General features: G+C 48.6%; 2 protein-coding genes across 2 annotated transcripts; one reads left to right on the top strand and one right to left on the bottom strand.

Moving 5' to 3' along the window:
• Positions 1-7,186: 7,186 nt before the first annotated feature.
• Positions 7,187-8,800, bottom strand: LOC125344089 (SNW domain-containing protein 1-like). Its single transcript, XM_048336692.1, has one exon. The coding sequence runs from the start codon at positions 8,798-8,800 to the stop codon at positions 7,187-7,189; it is 1,614 nt and encodes a 537-aa protein (XP_048192649.1).
• Positions 8,801-16,808: 8,008 nt separating this feature from the next.
• Positions 16,809-18,857, top strand: LOC125343377 (crooked neck-like protein 1). Its single transcript, XM_048335768.1, has one exon. The coding sequence runs from the start codon at positions 16,809-16,811 to the stop codon at positions 18,855-18,857; it is 2,049 nt and encodes a 682-aa protein (XP_048191725.1).
• Positions 18,858-19,206: the final 349 nt, after the last annotated feature.

Genomic DNA, 19,206 nt, shown 5'->3' on the forward strand with positions numbered 1-19,206 from the left:
CACAACTCTATGGAGAGCTGTAAAACATTATTGCCTATGCATTATACACTGACATCCATAAATTATTGAGAGAATTGAGAGGATGGCAAGGTGAGCTGATGCTGGGTCTAGGGACAATGCCAGAGGGGTAGGGAAGGGGGCTGACTTTTCTCTCCACCTTCTGCAACTCCTGTATCCTTTCACCCACTTCCCTTTGCTGGCACTGTCTCCTCCCTTCCCCCCTTTCTCCTTTCCTAGCCTCCCCTGTTCCTCCTCCTCACCCTATCAGACCTAGAAGAAGACTTCAGTGAACTGATGGACAGCCAATAGAAGCAGAAGGGCAATTCACCATGCTCAGAAACCAATGGCCAGCATCTCATTGCCTCAGACAGGCAAAGTCACAGAGACAAACATTTGTGGGGGCAGTGTGACCAAGACTCCTGGTCAGCCTATTCACAAGGCTGGTAGCAGTTATACCAAGTACTGCCAAGGGGTCGCATTGCTTGTCCTATTAAAGCAAGTGGTTTAGATGGTCTGGAAGCATTTTTACACACTCACACATACAACTCACAAACACACAGTTAGAAGCAGCTCAAATGCCTCTTGAAGAAGAAGCAGCACTGCAGTGCCCGTTGTGGCTGACTGAGTACTCCGGGGGTTGTGAGCCAGTTGTACCCACCCAGTTGTGTGCTGGGTTAGACAACACAGCTATCCTCTCAAAGGTCACCATCTTCAAAGAGCTAGGAGATCCCATTGGACAGCTGGGAAAACTGAGGGTCAGAAATCTTGGGGGCCCTGGCCCCAGAGCCCAGAGGAGAGTTACAAGCCCATCTAGAGGAGCCTGGGGAGCTTTAGCCTGCCCTCCTGGGACACCCTAGCAAGTCCCCATGCCCCAAGCAGCTCAGCTCTGAAGAGGGGCACAAGGCTGAGGGAGTTTCCCTTCCATCCCCCCACAGGCCTGAAGAGTCCAGAGAAGGAGCCAGCAAGGACAGTTGCTTTGACTCTGAGCACTGTGGCTACACTTGACGGCTAGGCAAGGCACCTGGAAGATGGAGGATAGAGGGAACTGAGTCTTGCCCCTGTCAGCTTCCCAGGCTGGAAGCATGGCTGAAGAGACTTATCTCTTACCAGCCAAATGCTGGAAGTGGAGCTATGGCTCAAGTGGTAGAGTGCTAGCCTTGAGCAGAAGTGCTCAGGGACAGTGCCCAGGCCCTGAGTTCAAACCCCGTGAATGCCAATGGGGGCAAGCCATCCCAGCAACAAGCACCTAGACCACTGGGACTCAGCCAGTTCCGGAACAAGTATCATGGAGTGGAGTAAGAGGAGAATGATCGCATCCTAAATGGAGTCACTTTGTCTTGCCCTTTCAAAATTAATCAGAGCCGGGGGATCAAGAGATAGTAGCTTGTCCATCTAATGTCCATACCTGAGTATAAGAACTGTCCAAGTCATCCAATTTTTAATTTTGTGCCCTAAACCCTTCCTTTTGCCTTAATATTTTTTTTGCCCAGCCCCTGCCTCATGAGACTTCTTCCAGGTTTCATTCAAGGACTGGCATCTACCACCAAGGGACCCTGCTGCTCGCTTTCTCCAGGAGGGGCCACATTTCTGCCTTTTACCCCTAATGCCTACGCTCCTTGCCAGCAGGAAGCAGCCAGAGAGAGTCTTCACCCTTCTTCATCACTATTAAAAGGCTGGAATGTAAGGTCCTCTCCCTGAGGGCTACATGCAGATGCCCCCACCTCATTAAGTCTCCACCCAGTTACCTGGGTAACCAGCAGACCTGGAGGCAGTTACCTCCCCTTTCCCTGAGGTCACCTCCTAATCCACCTAGCCACACCCCTTGCCCCTGCCCTAAATAAAGCAGGGCTAGGTGGGGGTTGCTCTCTCTCCCTCTCTCTCTCCCTTCTCTCAGGCCATCGATCATCTTGGCCACAGGCGAGCAGTTCAGTAATAAATGTTCTCTCCTGCCTGAATACCATGTGGCATTCTCCTTTACTGGCTACCTACTTTAAAAAACCTAACAAAGACCACTTTCTTTTGTGTGCCATTAGTAGTCACAGGGATGATCTTTGGTGTAAGAATGGCTGCTTATCAATGAAGTATCTCCAATCACAATGAGTGCCAGGAACCAAATGGCTGTCATATTGTAACATGAATAATCTATAGGGCTTAATTGAAAAGAATGTTTGGTGTCTGTGATACCTCATCCATGCAGGTTGGTTAGTTCTGATATCCTGTTTGGCAGTACATCTTACCCTTCATTGAAAATCACCCACCCATAACCTTCTTGTAATGTACATTTTGTGATTTAGGAGCCGAGCACCCCCAACAGCCCTGCTCACGTCAGTTACCCCCTTGCTAATCACTATATAAGCTGCTGTATAAAAATAAAGTTTGAGACCTTTATCAGAATCCTGTCTTGGTCTCCTTCCTTATGTCTGGTTTGTCTCTCATTCAGGTCAATTCCCCCTCGGGCTCCTGTTGACAAAACCCCGCGGGCCTGGGCAAATGAGGACAATGTTCACAGTCTGGAAATGTGGTAGCCAGTGAAACTTTCTCCTACTGTGCTGTTGGACTTTGGAGTGGGGAAAAGAAGGTCTTGTTTAGGGGAAATGTTTGTATTCAAATGGTTGATTCAAATCACACACACACACACAAGCACATGCAAATAAATAAATAAATAAATAAATAAATAAATAAATAAATAAATGAATCAATAAACACTTTTCAAAAGAGCTGCTGAATCACAAGCCCCTGTGTCCCAGGGAAGTTGGAGATTGATCTGATCCACAAGGTTTGCAAGGACCCCTCCCTTGGGGATGCCAAGTGAGAAAATCTGGCCAGGCTCCAAGGAGAGAGTGCCTGGCCCTGAAGAAGATGACCTTTGGCCAATAGCTCTACAACCAGCTTCTTGGGGCCCTGCTCTGAGACCAGGACTTGGATCTCATGGAAAAGTTCCTGACCTGTTCCCTGGGGAGTCTGATGAACATGGAAGATGGCCTCAAGCAGGAGTTTTCCCATGAGACACCTCCCTCCCACCCCTACCTGCCCCCCTCCCACGCCTTCTTCCCACCCATAGAGCCTTCCTTTTTCCCCACAGGGCCTGCCTGTTCTGAGTGGCACACGCTGAAGCACCCCACCAGCCCTGGGTTCTAGGTTCTAGGTTACAGCCAGCTGGGGGACAAGACTTGCACCTCACCACCACAACCTGAGGGGCCTTAGCTGGGGCCCCGGGCTTTAGCCTCCACCTGTGAATTTCCAGCCACCCAACCTCAAGCAGACTGGGCTCCTCCATCCAGAGCCGCCTTTGGCCACCACACCTGACTCAGAACGCTTCCTCTGAGCCTTTCCATATTTTCTTTCCCTCCATTTTGATTTTTATGCTTGTAGAATTAAACGACTGTTTTCTTGTGGGAGGCAAAATAAAGAAAATAAAATGAAATAAACTCTTTCCGGCCTGAAACATGCGGTGGTCTCTTTCAGCGATCCTCTCATGAGCGAATCCATCAACCAGGCCCACAGGGTTGGGCTTCTTTATATTTACTCAGGGCACATTAAAGGGGAGCTGGGAAGATTAGCCATTATCCACCTTGACACATGAATGCAGGAATACATTGCCCCAAGTGCTGTGGGTATCCTAGCCATTTCTTTCTATATATGGAAGATAACTAGGTACAATCAATTACCTGATAGGATTACTTTGTTCATGTACAGTGCTTAATCATTGACCATGGTGGATATCAGCGCTTGGAAAACTGCATAAGAGACTTTAGATAGAAACATCCTTTTATTTTACTTGGTTTGGTACCTAGGAAGGGATTGCCACAACCACATCAGGTGTGTATTTATTTAGAAGCTACTAGGAAAACGCCACAGTGCTTTGAACAAGTCAGGGAGAGGCAGATCCAAGGGAACAACTCTGCCCAACTGGAGATTAAGCATGGAAGTAGTATTGGCAACATTAACCCTGCTCATTCTATCACAGGTCTTCATTGTAAGCAGCTGTGAGGCTTTTGTAATGTCATACCTGACAGGTCCTTGCCCTGTTCCTGGTTGACTTGAGTGAGAAGCTGTGACCCAAACATGGCTTCTGCTCATCATTGGCCAGCCGTGTGCAAGTCCAGACCTGCTTACCCTACAGCCCCAACAGGCACCTGACTGCTGCCCCAAGTCAAGAGCTGAACGAGACCAGTCAACTTAAGGAAGCATTAGGAAGAACAATTTTTGGTTTTGAGGTGTAATCGGGCTTGCTTGCCAAACTAGCAGTAGTGAGACTGAGGCAAGAGGAGTGAGAGCTTGAAGCCAGTCTGGATCACATTGCTAAATGTTAAAAAAAAAAAAAAAAAAGAAAAGAAATCTTTTTTTCTGTTACTGTTGTTTCAAATCACCAAATTCTCAGTATTTGATGGACAGCAGGTCAAAGGTGGTCACTAATGATTAGGATGTGGCTACTAGAACAAGCTGTCAACCCATATCTTCTTGTCTTGTTACACTGTGTTAGTGTCTGTGTGGGTGGCAGGAGAGGCAGAAGGCCAGATTCAAAGCTAGCCAGCTAGGTGGGCACTGGTGGCTCATGCCTGTAATACAGGATATCCAGGAGGCTGAGATCTGCGCATGGGGGTTCACAGTCAACCTAGGTAGGAAAGTTCATGAGACTCATACCTCTAATGAAATTCTCAGAAAAAGCTGGAAGTTAGATCTTTGGCTGAGAGGCAGAAAATTAGCCTTGAGCCAATTGAATCTCAGGGACAGTGCCCCAGGCCTGAATTCAAGACCCAGGGCTGGAACCAGATTACATGCATATCCAATAAATATACCCAGCAATGTTCCTCGTTCTGCCTAGGAAAGTGTTCTTCCCACAGTAACAATGAGCACAGTCTGCCCCCTGTTGGCCCAGGGGATTGGCTCCAGGACCATTTTGACTACTAGAATGCTAGGATGCTTAAATCCTTTCTATAAAACAATGTGTGCATGGCTCTGGAGGCTCCTACCTGTAAACTTATCTACCCAGAAGTCTGAGCTCTGAGGATCATGGTTGGAAGTCAGCCCAGGTAGGAAATTCCATGAGACTCTCATCTCCAGTAAACTGCTAAAAAATAACTAAAAGCTGCACCTCAGACTCAAGGACAGGGCCCAGGCCTCAATTCAAGTGCCAGGACTGGAAACCAACCCACAAAGCAAAATGAACCAGCAGATAGGAGGCCGGGCTACTCGAATGGCTCAAATCACAGAGCAACAGCTGAACCATGTGCAATGCCTGATTTAAAGACCCAATGCTGTCACAAAACACATATACCCCATTAAAAAACAAAAACAGGGCTGGGATATAGATCAGTGGCAAAGCACCTGCCTAGCAAGTGCAACGACCTGGGTTTGATCCCTAGTACTAAAAATCAAAAGACAAAAAATCTTTAAAATCAAACAAACCCAAAACTAAAACAGAACCAAAACAAAGCAATAAGCAACAACCAATAAAACCCAGAGAAACAAACACAAAAACCAAACAGTTGGTACAAAGATTTGCTTTACTGTGTGGACATAATTTGTGGGAATGAAAAATACTAGAGTGACAACAGCCAGAGCAGTTAACTTGGCTGAACCACATTATTGACTCAAGTACCAGACTGTCTTTTCCCACTCTCCCCCTATCCTGGACTTGAGGGACTACTAGGGCAATGCTCCCTTCCCATAGCCTGGTGGTAGCTCGGTGACTGCATCCTTCTTTCACATTCTTTCCCTTCTTCCTCAAAGGTTTTCTTCTCTCACAGCCTTCACTTCACATCCACCCATCCTTTCCACCTCAAACCTTCTCTTTTCCCCCAACACTACCTCCTGTCTACTCTCTCCTTCACCTGCACCTTTCTAATCACATCTATCCTTCCCCTCTTTCTCCAACCTTTCTTTCCTCTTCACCCATCCCTTTTTGAATCACTCTTTTCTTTCCCTTCCACCCTCCTTTCCTATGTATCATTCCATTCATCCTTCCTTTTCTGCTCTACACTTCACTTCCCCTCCAAACTTCCAAGCTCCCACCACACTTCTCCTCAGCTTCCATCTTCCCCTTCATCCTCTACCGTTCCTGTCACCTTCTACCCTTCCCATCTGCCTCCATTGTCCCTTCTGTCTGTAAGGTCCTCTCCCTGAGGGCTACATGCAGATGCCTCCACCTCATTAAGTCTCCATCTAGTTACCTGGGTAACCAGCAGACCTGGAGGAAGTTACCTCCCCTTTCCCTGAGGTCACCTCCTAATCCACCTGGCCACACCCCTTGCCCCTGCCCTAAATAAAGCAGGGCTGGGTGGGGGTCACTCTCTCTCTCTCTCTCCCTTCTCTCTGGCCATGGATCATCTTGGCCACAGGCCAGCAGTTCAGTAATAAATGTTCTCTCCTGCCTGAATACCGTGTGGCATTCTCCTTTACCAGCTACCTACTTTAAAAACCTAACAATGTCTCTATCCTTAACCATCTGATTTTCTATTCTACTTCAACACTACCCTAGGCCTTCTGTGCTTCTCTTATCCCCACACTTGTTCATTCTCTCATAAGTCTGATATCAGGGCCTGAAAGGGCTTCTGAAGTTTGCTCTCGGAGAGATGACTGAGGATGATCTTCTTGATGGCAGGGAGCTCATTAAACTCAAGCTAGATGTTCTCCCTTGTGGTCCTATAAACCTTGTGGATCAGATCAGTTTCCAACTTCCTGGGGACATAAGGTCTTGTGAGTCAGCAACTCTCCAAAATGAGTTTATTCATTTATTGATTCATTCATTTACTTACATAGGCATTTATTTATTTGTATGTGTGTTTTCAATCGAAACAAACAGTTGCCCGAAACAACATCTCCTTTTCCCCACTTCAAAGTCAAACAGAACAGTAGGGGAAAGTTTCCCTTGCTAGCACATTTCCAGCCTGTGAACATCCTCCTCATTGCCATTGGGGTTACTTCATTGATAAGCAGCCATTCTTACACAAAAGATCACCCCTGTGACTCCGAATGGCATACAAACGGAAGTGGCTTTGATTGTGGAGTTGGGCAGGGAGAGGGAGGGTATGTTCTCTAAGTGCCACATGGTGGCAGAAGCACCTGCAAACCTGGAAACTGGTTCCCAGATTTGGATTTCTTCTGACCATCTACACAGTGTACCCCCAGGAATGGCACCATCAGGGTTGTGGACCAAGTTCACCGAGGGGGAAGAAAGGAGTATCTATGCCTTCCTCCTCTTCTTGCCTCCATGCTCCTGTTCCAGGGCTTTGCTCCTCTCCGAGGGTCTTTTTGAGCCGCCTTGCCGCTTTGCTTCTTGCAGAAACTTGTCCAAACCAAAAGGATCTTCCTCAAACTCAACAGGTCCTTCTAATCTTCCCTGCCTCTGTTCTGAATCGGAAAACTCTTTGCATGGAAAGAACCTGTGGGTCTCCATTCTGGCTTCTAGGTCATTGCCATACATGTCCTTGTCCAGATCTGGCCTGGGCCTATAGATAGTATGGGCCATGGGTTCAGCCCCTCTCCAGGAGTGGCCATAAAGGTTGTAAAAGTCATCTTCTCCACCGGCAAAGCCACTGTCCATACCCTTGGGCTGGTTGAAGAGCCTTGGGTCATAATACTGACCTTCATTGGAGGTTCCAGGATTGGGGACACCGAGAGCAATGTCTTCAGTGATATCTCGTTGCTCAATATGCTGTCGTTTCCACATCCTCTTCGGAGCTGCCCTGTAAAGATTGCGGTCACACCGCCTGTCTTTCTGCCTCTCCTGTCGGATCCCTGCCCTCTCCTGTGGCTCCCCATCCTCTCCATCCACTCGGGCTTTGCTCCCAGCTCTGCTCTCCCTGGTTCTTTGGGCCAGCTCTCTCAGTCTCTCCTCATGTTTCTGTTTTGCTTTGTGAGCCATCTTCCTCTCCACTTGGGCCCGGGCCTCGACAGCCTCCCGAGCCTTGCGGTCAGCAATATAGAGAGCTTGGGCCAGCTTAGCAAAGGTATCCTTGATGCACACCGCCTGGAGTCCTCTCGCACCAGTGGCCAGACGCTTGTCTAGTGGAATTGTATAACCCTTTGCATTTTTCCAGTTGGAAATGCAAGGAGGGATCTTCCACTCTTGTTGTTCCTTCACAGTCATCCGTCGACTTGGGGACCGCAGCACAGGTACAGGAGGAGAAGGCGGTGGCCGGGGAATCTTCTGATTGATCTTGAATCTCAGAGGCTCCATGGGATCTTTCTGCATGTCCACCACCCGAATCACCCTCTGCTTAGCCCCTGAGTTCCATGCCTCTCCTTGTTGAGAGGGCGTGTATCGCACATACTGAGCAGGGGCCGGTCTCTCAGCTTCTCCAGCCGGCATGGCTGCAGCAACCTTCTGCCACACAAGCTTCTCTAAGGCTGCCCGAGTCTTTGCTGTGGTCTCTTGAATGGCCTCTTGGTCGGGTCTCCACAGGTCTGGATCCTCTGCATTGGTCACCTCCTTTGGGACCAGGTCAGCGTGCTGGCTGTAAATGACCCTGGCTTTTGGCTGTCCTTGTCGAGCAATTGCTTGGTATTGGAGTCGCCCTCGGGAATCGACCGGAATGGCCAGTGCATTGGCCCTTGTTTTCCCGCGACCCATATCCTGCGGCCACTGGGCCACAGGGATCTCTGGGAACGCGCCTCCGTCTCCAAAGTCCTCTAAGCAGCAGGGTGTCCAGCCTTTGCGGAGCCCATATGGGGGAGGTTCTCTGCGGGAGGAGGCCAGGGAGGCCTGCCAGGGTCCGTGACATCTAGCCTTCTCTCTGGCTTCAGTTTGGTTCTGAGATAGCCCAGTGGGCGCAGGCAAGCATGCGGTGAGCACCATCTCCTCAGGGGAAAGAGTGGGTTGAGGAGGGGCCCGCCAGCAAGATCAAACTTCCTGCTTGCTCAGGTGAGACTGCCACGGGACTGGCCAAGCTTAGGGGTGGAGAAGCCTATATAGGGGAAGGCAGGGAGGAGGTGTGGCCAGAGCAGATGGGGAAAGGGCCTCAGAGCCTAGGGGACCTCTCACTGTCTGAAGGAGAGGTGGCCAGGGTGGGTGAGGGCGTGGTTGGTCCGTCTTGGTAGAGGGGAAGTGGCCTCAGTGCCTGGGGCCCTTTGGCTGACTCACAGTCAAGGGATGGTCCCTTGGAGGTAATTGGTTGGTTATGCTCCGGTGATTTGGCATAAGGCCTATCATGCTTTCCTTCTGAAAGGGGAGGAGTTGAGGGGCCCTTCCCCAGAGAGAGGGAACATTGCACTGCATTGTCTCTGTGCTTCAGAAGGGCCGCCCATTCTCTCTGGCTCCTTCTTGGTCACTCAGGGGCATGGAGTTTAGGGGGAGAAGGACCAGAAGAAGGCAGCAGTAACCGTCCCATGGTAGTAAATGTGCACATGGGTCTACGCAGAGGAGTCTGGATGCAGGGGCTGCACAAGAAGAGAGCTGACTTCAACTACTGGTGCTGGGAGAACTGGGCAGCCATATGCAGAAAACTCAAAGTAGACCCAAGCCTATCACCATGCACCAAGATCAACTCAAAATGGATCAAGGACCTCAACATCAGACCTGAATCCTTGAAACTACTGAAGGACAGAGTAGGAAAGACACTAGAACTTATAGGCACAGGAAGGAACTTCCTGAATAGAGTCCCAGGGGCACAACAAATAGGGGAAAGACTCAACAAATGGGACTACTACAAATTAAAAAGTTTCTGCACAGCTAAGGTCATAGCCACCAAAATAGAAAGACAGCCAACGATATGGGAAAGGATATTTACCAGCACAACAACAGACAAAGGCCTGATATCTGTCATCTACAGAGAACTCAAAAAACTAAGCCCCTCCAAGCCCAATAAACCTATTAGGAAATGGGCAAAAGAGCTAAAGAGAGACTTCACAAGAGAAGATATAAAAATGGCAAAGAAACACATGAGGAAATGCTCAACATCCCTGCTAGTAAAGGAAATGCAAATAAAAACAACCCTGAGATACCACCTCACCCCAGTTAGAATGGCCTATACTCTGAACTCAGGAAACAACAAATGCTGGAGGGGCTGTGGGGAAAGAGGAACCCTTCTCCATTGTTGGTGGGAGTGCAAATTAGTACAGCCACTTTGGAGAACAGTATGGAGGTTTCTCAAAAAGCTCAATATAGACCTACCCTATGACCCAGCCATACCACTCCTAGGCATCTATCCTAAACAGCAAAACCCAAGATATCAAAAGGACATTTGTACTTCCATGTTTATCGCAGCACAATTCACAATAGCCAAAATTTGGAAACAACCCAGATGCCCCTCCACAGATGAATGGATCCAAAAAATATGGTACTTATACACAATGGAATACTACATAGCGATTAGGAATGGTGAAATATTGTTATTTGCAGGGAAATGGTCAGAACTCGAACAAATAATGTTGAGTGAGACAAGCCTAGAACACAGAAAACAAAGGGGCATGATCTCCCTGATATATGACTGTTAACAAAGGGAGATGGAGAGACAGTAGAGACCAAGTCTGTGAACACTGTATATGTGCTTGATACATTGTATACTGCATATGGGTCTACCTGACCTAGACAAGGGATGGGAAAACAGGTTGTAAGATATCACAAGAAATGTACACAATGCCCTACTATGTAACTGCACCCTCTTTGCACAGCACCTTGTAAAAAAAAAAAAATTTATGTTCAATTGATAATAAAAAAAAAAAAAAAAAGAAGAGAGCTGAGAGTCTAGTGGAGAATGAGAACTCCTGTTCCACTTGGTGTTTCCCCTGGTGGCAACAGGAGTTTGATCCAAGATAAGGGCCGGCATTGGAGCAATGGGGAGGGGTGTGGGCTGATTGGATTTGACATGATAATTCCATTTTCTGTGGGAGGGTGGGTAATCCGCTCACCTCCTGACCTCTCCTGAAAGTGTCCTTGTCTAGCGGTTACCAATTGCAGATGTTTCCTTCACACGGTGGAGACCCCAACTCTACCCTTGTTTAGGGAAATAATTTTCTTTTCCTTTACATTAATTTGGGCTAGTAGGGGATACGTGCCAAGCTGCATGGGTGCGCAGATTTATGGAATGATGAAGTGTCCTTTTAGACACAATTTTCTGGAGCAGGGCTGGTGCCTTCTGCTTGTTCCTGCTTGCAGGCTGCAAAGTTCAGATAACAGTAAATAACAGGACGCGGGTTTGTCCTCATATGCTGGAGGGAGAGGGGCTCAGGTAACTTCCTACTCAAGGGGGGCTGGTATGGACTGGCCTCTTTCATCCTCAGTAAATATAGAGAAGCCAGGCCAGGTGGTTGGCTTCCCTTGTGAAAGGTTCCCTGAGAGGAGACAGACCACCCCGTCCATGGTTCAGGCAGCAATCAGTTTATTTCATTTCATTTTTACCTCCCACGAGGAAATATTCATTGAATTGCACAAGTTCACAGATCACACTCTAAACTGAAAAGAATCATTAAGAGGAAGCGAGCCACGTCAGCTGGGTTTCTTGGTTGAAGGCGGCTCTGGATAGAGGAGCCCCATCTGGAGGGGCCTGGGTTTTGGAGCTTCACAGCCAGGGGCTGAATCTGGGGCCCAAGGCTGATGCCCCCTGATGTGTGGTGGCAGGTGCAAGGCCTTGTCCTCCAGCACTCCTGTGCAAGTTGGCTGTGGCGTAGACTACCCTGAAGGCCTATGCGATAGTGGCGAGTATGGGGTAGTGGCGAGCTGCACTTCTGTTGCTTGGTCTAGGCAGACCTCATGCTGAACATCAAAATATTGGTGGGTGCCTAGGAGGACTCCTAGAAAAAATCATGGTGGAGGCTGTCCAACAAGTTCACCTACTCCTCTGAGAATATGTCAAGAATTTTTTCTTGAGATCTAACCACTGTACCCACGTCACATTTGCACAGAGTCAACAAGCTAAGGGGCCTAGAGTTCTGCAGGGGATGGTCTACCCTGGTCGTTTCATCTCTGTGTTAACAGTATGGCTCTTAAGTTTAATCAGGGAACCTGAGCGTATATGAAAATTAACTCAACCCCCACCTCTCCTTCTTGTCAGGTTTGCCAGCACTCACTGGCTAGTCAGGGACTCAGATCAAGCAAAGCACTTCCAGGTTGAGCAGGGGTGGATTCTTAGCTTTTACTGATCATGCTTCCACACCTCCTCCCTGAATCACATGAGAGATGGTAGAGAAGAGACCTGACTACATCAATCCTTGAGGAGCCCGAACAGCCAGTGCACCTCCATATTGTAGCTTGGGCCTGATGGCCCTGAAACTTCCTGGAATAACTGCAGAACATGTCAGTGTGAAGCCTGCACAAAATGCAGTCTAAAATAATCAAGGTAGCCAGAGAGAATTCATTTGACCAGAGGTCAGTTAAAGTTAGGATGCTTTAGCAATTGTTTGTAAGATGCTTCACTGCCTTGCTTAATAATTGTGCTGTGTACTGGAATATCAGCAGATAAATATTTGAAATGCCAGGTGCTCCACCAGGCAATCAAGTTACTGCCCCAATAAGTAACTAATGTATACATAGCAGGAGGGGACTGGCACCAAAAGTCCCTTGTAGCATCCCCCACTAACAGTCTCCAGGTCCATAACTGGTGAAGGCTGACCCCAGATGTCTTTTGCAAAATTTGACTGTCTTGCTGTTAAGCGACAATGCCCCAGCTAATCAGGAACATAGAAGGATTGAAAATGCGACTCTGAATGACTGCCTTGTTTCCAAGAGTGTGTTGTGTTTGTGCTTCTGACACCACTAGAGAACATATCCTCCCTCTCCCTGGCCAACCCCACAGTCAAGACCACTTCTTTTTGTGTGCCATTAGTAGCCACAGGGGTGATCGTTTGTGTAAGAATTGCTGCTTATCAATGAAGTAGCCCCAAACACAATGAGGAGGATATTCACAGCCTGAAAATGTGCTAGAAAATAAAATTTAACCCTACTGTGCTTGTCCCAGCCAGCTGGGTTTTGTCAACAGGAACCCGAGGGGGAGTGGACCTGAATGAGAGACAAATCAGACACCAGGAAGGAGACCAAGACAGGATTCTGATCAAGGTCTCAAACTTTATTTTTTGCACAGCCGCTTATATAGTGATTAAAAATGGTAGCTAACGTAAGCAGGGCTGTTAGGCTGCTAGGTTACTAAACTACAAGATGTACGTTACAAGAAGGTTATGGGTGGGTGATTTTCAATGAAGGGTAGGTAGTATGTACTGCCAAAGAGGATATCAAGACTGACCAACCTGCATGGATGAGATATCACAGAAACCAAACATTCTTTTCAGTTAAGCACTATAGGTTTTTTCATATAACAATATGATAGCCATTTGATTCCCGTCACTGTGCTGTTTGACTTTGGAGTGGAGAATGAAGGTCTTGTCTAGGGCAACTGTATTCATTCAAAACACACATGCAAATGAATATCTAATGTAAGTAAATGAATGAATGAATCAATCAATCAATCAATCAATTCTTTTGGAAGAGCTGCTGACTCATGTGTCCAGGCTCCAATGAGAGAGTGCCTGGCCCTGAAGAAGATGACCTTCAGCCAACAGCTCTACAACCAGCTCCGGAAACACTTGGGGCCCTGCTCTCAGACCAGGACTTGGATCTCATGAAAAAGTTCTTGACCTGGGGAGTCTGATGAACATGGAAGATGGCCTCAAGCAGGAGTTTTTCCATGACACACTTTCCCCCATCCCCCAACCCAACACTGCTATAGACCCTTCCTTGTTCTCCACATAGCCTGCCTATTTGGAGTGGCAGGCCCTGAAGCACTCCACCAGCCCTTGGGTCCAGGTTACAGCCAGCATGGGGAGGAGACCTGAAGGAGACCAGCTTGCACCTCACCACCACAAACCACGGGGCCTCAGCTGACAGCCAAGGGCCCAGGCTTTAACCTCCAGCTCTGAAATTCCAGCCACCCAGCCTCATCCAACTCAGCTCCTCCACCTTCGGCTACCATACCTGACTCAGAATGCTTCCTCTGAGCCTTTCCATGTTTTCTTTCCCTACATTTTCATTTGTAAGCTTGTAGAGTTAAATGATTATTTCCTTGTGGAAGGCAAAATAAAGAAACTAAAATGAAATAAACTCTATCCTGCCTCAAGCATGTGGCAGTCCCGTTTCTGCAAACCTTCCATGGGGGAACCCACCAACCAGGCCCAGAGGGTTCAGCTTCTTCATATTACCGAGGACACCTTAGAGGGGCCTCAGGAGTTTAGTGATTATCCACCTTGACACATAAATGCAGGAACACATTGTCCTAAGCGCTATGTGTATCATAGTCATTTCTATATGGAAGATATCTAGGAACAATCGACTATTTGATAGGATTACCTAGTTCATGTACAGTGCTGAACCATTCAGACACCTGAAGCTGTTAGGAACAACCACATAACAGAATTTGAATGCACACATGCTTTCATTGTACTTGGTTGGATACCTAGGGAGGGATTGCCACAACCACAACAGGGGTGTATTTATTTAAAAGCGACTAGGAAAATGCCACAGTGCTTTGACCAAGTCGGGGACAGGCAGATCAGAGGGAACAACTCTGCCCTACTGGAGATTAAGCAAGGAAGCAGTGTTGGCAACATTAACCATGCTCATTCCATCATAGGTCTTCATTGTAAGGAGGTGGGAGGCTTTCTTCTTTTATCTCACACCTGACAGGTCCTGGTTGACTTGAGTGAGGAGCTATGCTCATCATTGGCCAGCCTTGGGCATGTCCAGACCTGCTTAGCCTATAGCCCTAGAAGGTACCTGACTGCCACCCCAAGGCAAGAGCCGAGAAAGACCAGTCAACATAGGGAAACATGAGGAAGAACAATTTTTTGTTTTGAGGAATAGTCAGGCTTGCTTGCCATGCTAGCACGAGTGAGACTGAGGCAAGAGGAGTGAGAGCTTGAGGCCAGCCTAGAGCACACTGCTATACGTTAAAAATAATATTTTTTCTCTTATTGTTGTGTCAAATCACCAAATTCTCAGTATTTGATGGGCAGCAGGTCAAAAGTGTTCACTAACGATTAGGATGTGGCTGCTAGTACAAGCTGTCAAGCCATCTCTTCTTGTCTTGGTACACTGTGTTAGTTTCTGGGTGGGTGGCAGAAGAAGGCAGAAGGCAAGATTCAAAGCTAGCCAGCTAGCTGGGCACTGGTAGCTCATGCCTGTAATACAGGATATCCAGGAGGCTAAGATCTGCGCATTGGTGTCCAAAGCCAAACTGGGGAGGAAAGCTCACGAGACTCTTCACTCCAATGAAATATTCAGAAAAGGCTGGAAGGCAGAAAATTAGCCTTGAGCAAGAAGAAGCTCAGGGACAGTGCCAGGGTCCTGAATTAAAGCCCCAGGACTGGAACCACAATACAAACATATCAAATAAATATACCCACCAAATTTCCTGGTTCTCCCTAGGAGGTGGACAATTGGAAAGTGTTCTTCCTACAGTTACAGTCAGCAAAGTCTGCCCCCTGTTGGCCACAGGGGATTGGCTCCAGGACAATTTTGGCCACCAGAATCCTAGGATGTTTAAGTCCTCCCAATGAAACAACCTGTGCAAGTCTCTGGAGGCTCCTACCTGTAAACTTATCTACACAGGAGGCTGAGCTCCGAGGATCATGGTTGGAAGCCAGCCCAGGTAGGAAAGTCTGTGAGACTCTCATCTCCAGTAAACTGCTCAAAAATAACTGAAAGCAGCACCTCAGGCTCAGGGAAAGGGCCTGGGCCCCAATTCAAGTGCCAGGACTAGAAACCAACCCACTAAGCAAAACGAACCAGCAGACAGGAAGCCAGGCTGGTGGTATGGCTCAAATGGCAGAGTACCAGCTGAGCCACATGCAAGGCCTTGAGTTAAAGCCACAGTGCTGCCACAAAACCCACATACCCCACCAAAAAACAAAACCCAAAACAAAGCCAATAAGCAACAGGCAATAAAACCTAGAGAAACAAACAGAAAACTAAACAGTTGCTACAAAGATTTGCTTTGCTGTGTAGACATAACTTGTAGGAATGGAAAACACCAGAGTGACAACAGCCATGGCACTTAAAGTGGCTGATACACTTTATGGGCTCAAGTCCCAGGCTGTCTGTTCCCACCCTCCCCCTATCCTGGACTTGAGAGGCTACTTGTGCAATGCTCCCTTTCCACGTAGCTCAGTGCCTGCTTCCCTTAGCCCATCAATCCACTCTGCGCCATGTCCATTTCTCTAGTGGGATATCTGGTGGGTCAAGTTCCATCTCATCCTTCTCCTTCAAGATATTCTTGCTGGGTCTCACTGGCTTAGGCTTCTGGATGATTGGTTTTCCATGAGCCTCCCTAACTATAAAGATTTTTGAAAGTTCGGTCTAGAAGGGAGCATGATGCCCTCCCCTCCCCTTCCCCTGCTCTCCTCCATAGGCTTTTGTTCAGACTCCCCCTGAGGGAATCATGTGATCACCGCTGTCCAGCTCCTGAGCATGAGTCAGCAAAGTGCCCCAGGCTTGGAGGTCACTTCCTGCTGCTCTGAGTCCACGCCCTCCTTCCCCCTGGTCCCGCCTCCTGTGCCCAGTGACAGGTTCCCTGGGTTCCAAGACAATTCCGGATCCACCCTGGCCACGCCTCCTCCTCACCCTCCCTTATATAATCCCTCTGCTCCACCTCAGGAGGCAAAGGCCTCTCAGCCAGCCCCCATCTCCTGCAGCTGGGCCAGCGGGCAGGCAGGCAGGCGAGTCGGCTGCTGTTTGTCTCTCCTAGGGCTCAGCTCTGCCCAGCGATTCGCTTTGTCTTGGGGACTCTTCGCAGTGTAGGAAAACTCTCCTGAACTTGGGCCGCTGACTGGGCTTCCAGTGCGTGCTGCGCGGGTGTCTCCGGGGCTCTCCTCCTGCAGACATGGCGGCCTCCTCCTCCGCCACAGCCGGGAAACAGAGGATTCCTCAAGCAGCCAAGGTCAAAAACAAAGCTGCAGCTCCCGTTCAGATCACTGCCGAGCAACTGCTCCGAGAAGCCAAAGAACGAGAGCTCGAACTTCGGCCGCCTCCGCCTGCACAGAGGATCGCGGACCAGGAAGAACTCAGTGACTACAAGCTGAGGAGAAGGAAGACTTTCGAAGACAACCTCAGGAAAAACAGGACTGTGCTGAGGAACTGGATCAAATACGCCAGGTGGGAAGAAAGTCTAAAGGAGATCCAAAGGGCTCGGTCCATCTACGAGCGTGCTTTAGATGTGGACTATGGCAACATCCCCCTCTGGCTGAGCTACGCAGAAATGGAAATGAAGAATCGCCAGGTCAACCATGCCCGGAATGTGTGGGAGCGGGCCGTCACCACGCTGCCGCGAGTCAGCCAGTTCTGGTACAAGTACACGGCCATGGAGGAGATGCTGGGGAACATTGCCGGTGCCCGGCAGGTGTTTGAGCGCTGGATGGAATGGCAGCCCGAGGAGCAAGCCTGGCACGCCTACATTAACTTGGAGCTGAGATACAGAGAGGTGGAGCGGGCACGCACCATTTATCAACGATTTGTTCTTGTGCACCCGCACGTGAAGAACTGGATCAAATATGCCCGCTCCGAAGAGAAGCAGGCTGCCTTTGCCCATGCCCGCCAAGTGTATGAGAGAGCTGTGGAGTTCTTTGGAGAAGAACACATGGATGAACGCCTTTTCGTTGCGTTTGCCAAGTTTGAGGAAAACCAGAAAGAAGTGGAGAGGGCCCGAGTCATCTACAAGTATGCCTTGGACAGAATTCCCAAACACCGGGCCCAGGAGCTCTTGAAAAACTACACCATCTTTGAGAAGAAGTTTGGTGACAGGCCGGGTATTGAAGCTCTCATCGAGAGCAAATGCAGGGCCAAGTATGAAGCAGAAGTGAGGGCTAATCCGCTCAATTTCGATGCCTGGTTTGATTACTTGCGCCTGCTGGAAAGCCACGCAGAAGCGGAAACAGTGCGAGAGGTTTATGAGAGAGCCGTGGCCAATGTCCCCCCCAGTGAGGAGAAGAGGCACTGGAAGCGCTACATCTACCTCTGGGTCCGCTATGCGCTCTATGAAGAACTGGAGGCAAAGGATCCCGACAGGACCAGACAGGTGTATCAGGCCTCTTTGCAATTAATTCCTCACCGCAAGTTCACATTTGCCAAAATGTGGCTCTATTACGCCAAATTTGAAATACGACAGAAAAATGTACCATTTGCCAGGAGAGTTTTGGGGACTTCCCTGGGCAAATGTCCAAAGAACAAGTTGTTCAAAGGCTACATAGAGCTGGAACTGCAGCTGCGAGAATTCGACAGATGCCGGAAGCTTTACGAGAAGTGGCTGGAATTTGCACCTGAGAATTGTGCCTCGTGGATTCAGTTTGCGGAAGTAGAGACACTCCTTGGGGATCTGGAGAGAGCCCGGGCGATTTATGAGTTAGCCATCAGCCAGCCACGCTTAGACATGCCAGAGGTGCTTTGGAAATCGTACATCGACTTTGAAATGGAGCAGGAAGAAACGGAGAGACCACGAAACCTTTACCGACGCTTGCTCCAGCGCACGCAACACGTCAAAGTATGGATCAGCTGGGCTCGCTTTGAGTTGTCTACAGGAGAAGAAGGAAGTGTGGCTAGATGCAGACAGATCTATGAGGAGGCTAACCAAACCATGAGGAACTGTGAAGACAAGGAAGACAGGCTGCTGCTGCTGGAATCTTGGAGGAGCTTCGAAGATGAATTTGGGACAGTATCAGAGAAGGACCGAGTAAACAAACTCATGCCAAAGAAAGCCAAGAAGAGAAGAAAGGTCCAGACTGACTATGGGTCTGAGGCAGCCTGGGAAGAATACTATGACTATATCTTCCCAGAAGACGCAGCCGCCAACCTAGCTAACCTCAAGCTCCTGGCCATGGCCAAACATTGGAAGAAACAACAACAGGAGAAAGGAGGCTGCCGAGCAACGTGCTCATGAGGACATGAAGGAGAGTGCAGTTCCAACATTCCTGCAAAGCAAGAAGCATTGGGCATTGTGGTTCTCTTTGGTCTTGTGGTTTATAAACTTCCTTTGGGACTCTTCGCCCCTGGAACTTTACCTATCTTTCACTAGAAAGCTTTCAAAGCTTTGACAGGTATATTTGTTAATGGTTTCACAGAGACGTTTTGGATTAGTCAGGGGTGGGGAGTTTTGAGTGAAAGAATTTTTCACCACTGAATGAAAATCTAAAAGAGAAAGAAACTCTTCCCGAATAAGGCTGCTGAAGCTCTGCCAACTTGAGCAGCTGAGACACTGTCTCATGCTCACTGTACATCTTACACGCTGA

Source organism: Perognathus longimembris, chromosome 2 (genome assembly GCF_023159225.1).
Source record: "Perognathus longimembris pacificus isolate PPM17 chromosome 2, ASM2315922v1, whole genome shotgun sequence".
In the NCBI taxonomy this organism is placed as follows: Eukaryota; Metazoa; Chordata; class Mammalia; order Rodentia; family Heteromyidae; genus Perognathus; species Perognathus longimembris.

Coding starts and splice junctions, on each gene's coding strand:
- LOC125344089 (XM_048336692.1), bottom strand. CDS start 8,800: ATGGTGCTCACCGCATGCTTGCCTGCGCCCACTGGGCTATCTCAGAAC.
- LOC125343377 (XM_048335768.1), top strand. CDS start 16,809: ATGGCGGCCTCCTCCTCCGCCACAGCCGGGAAACAGAGGATTCCTCAA.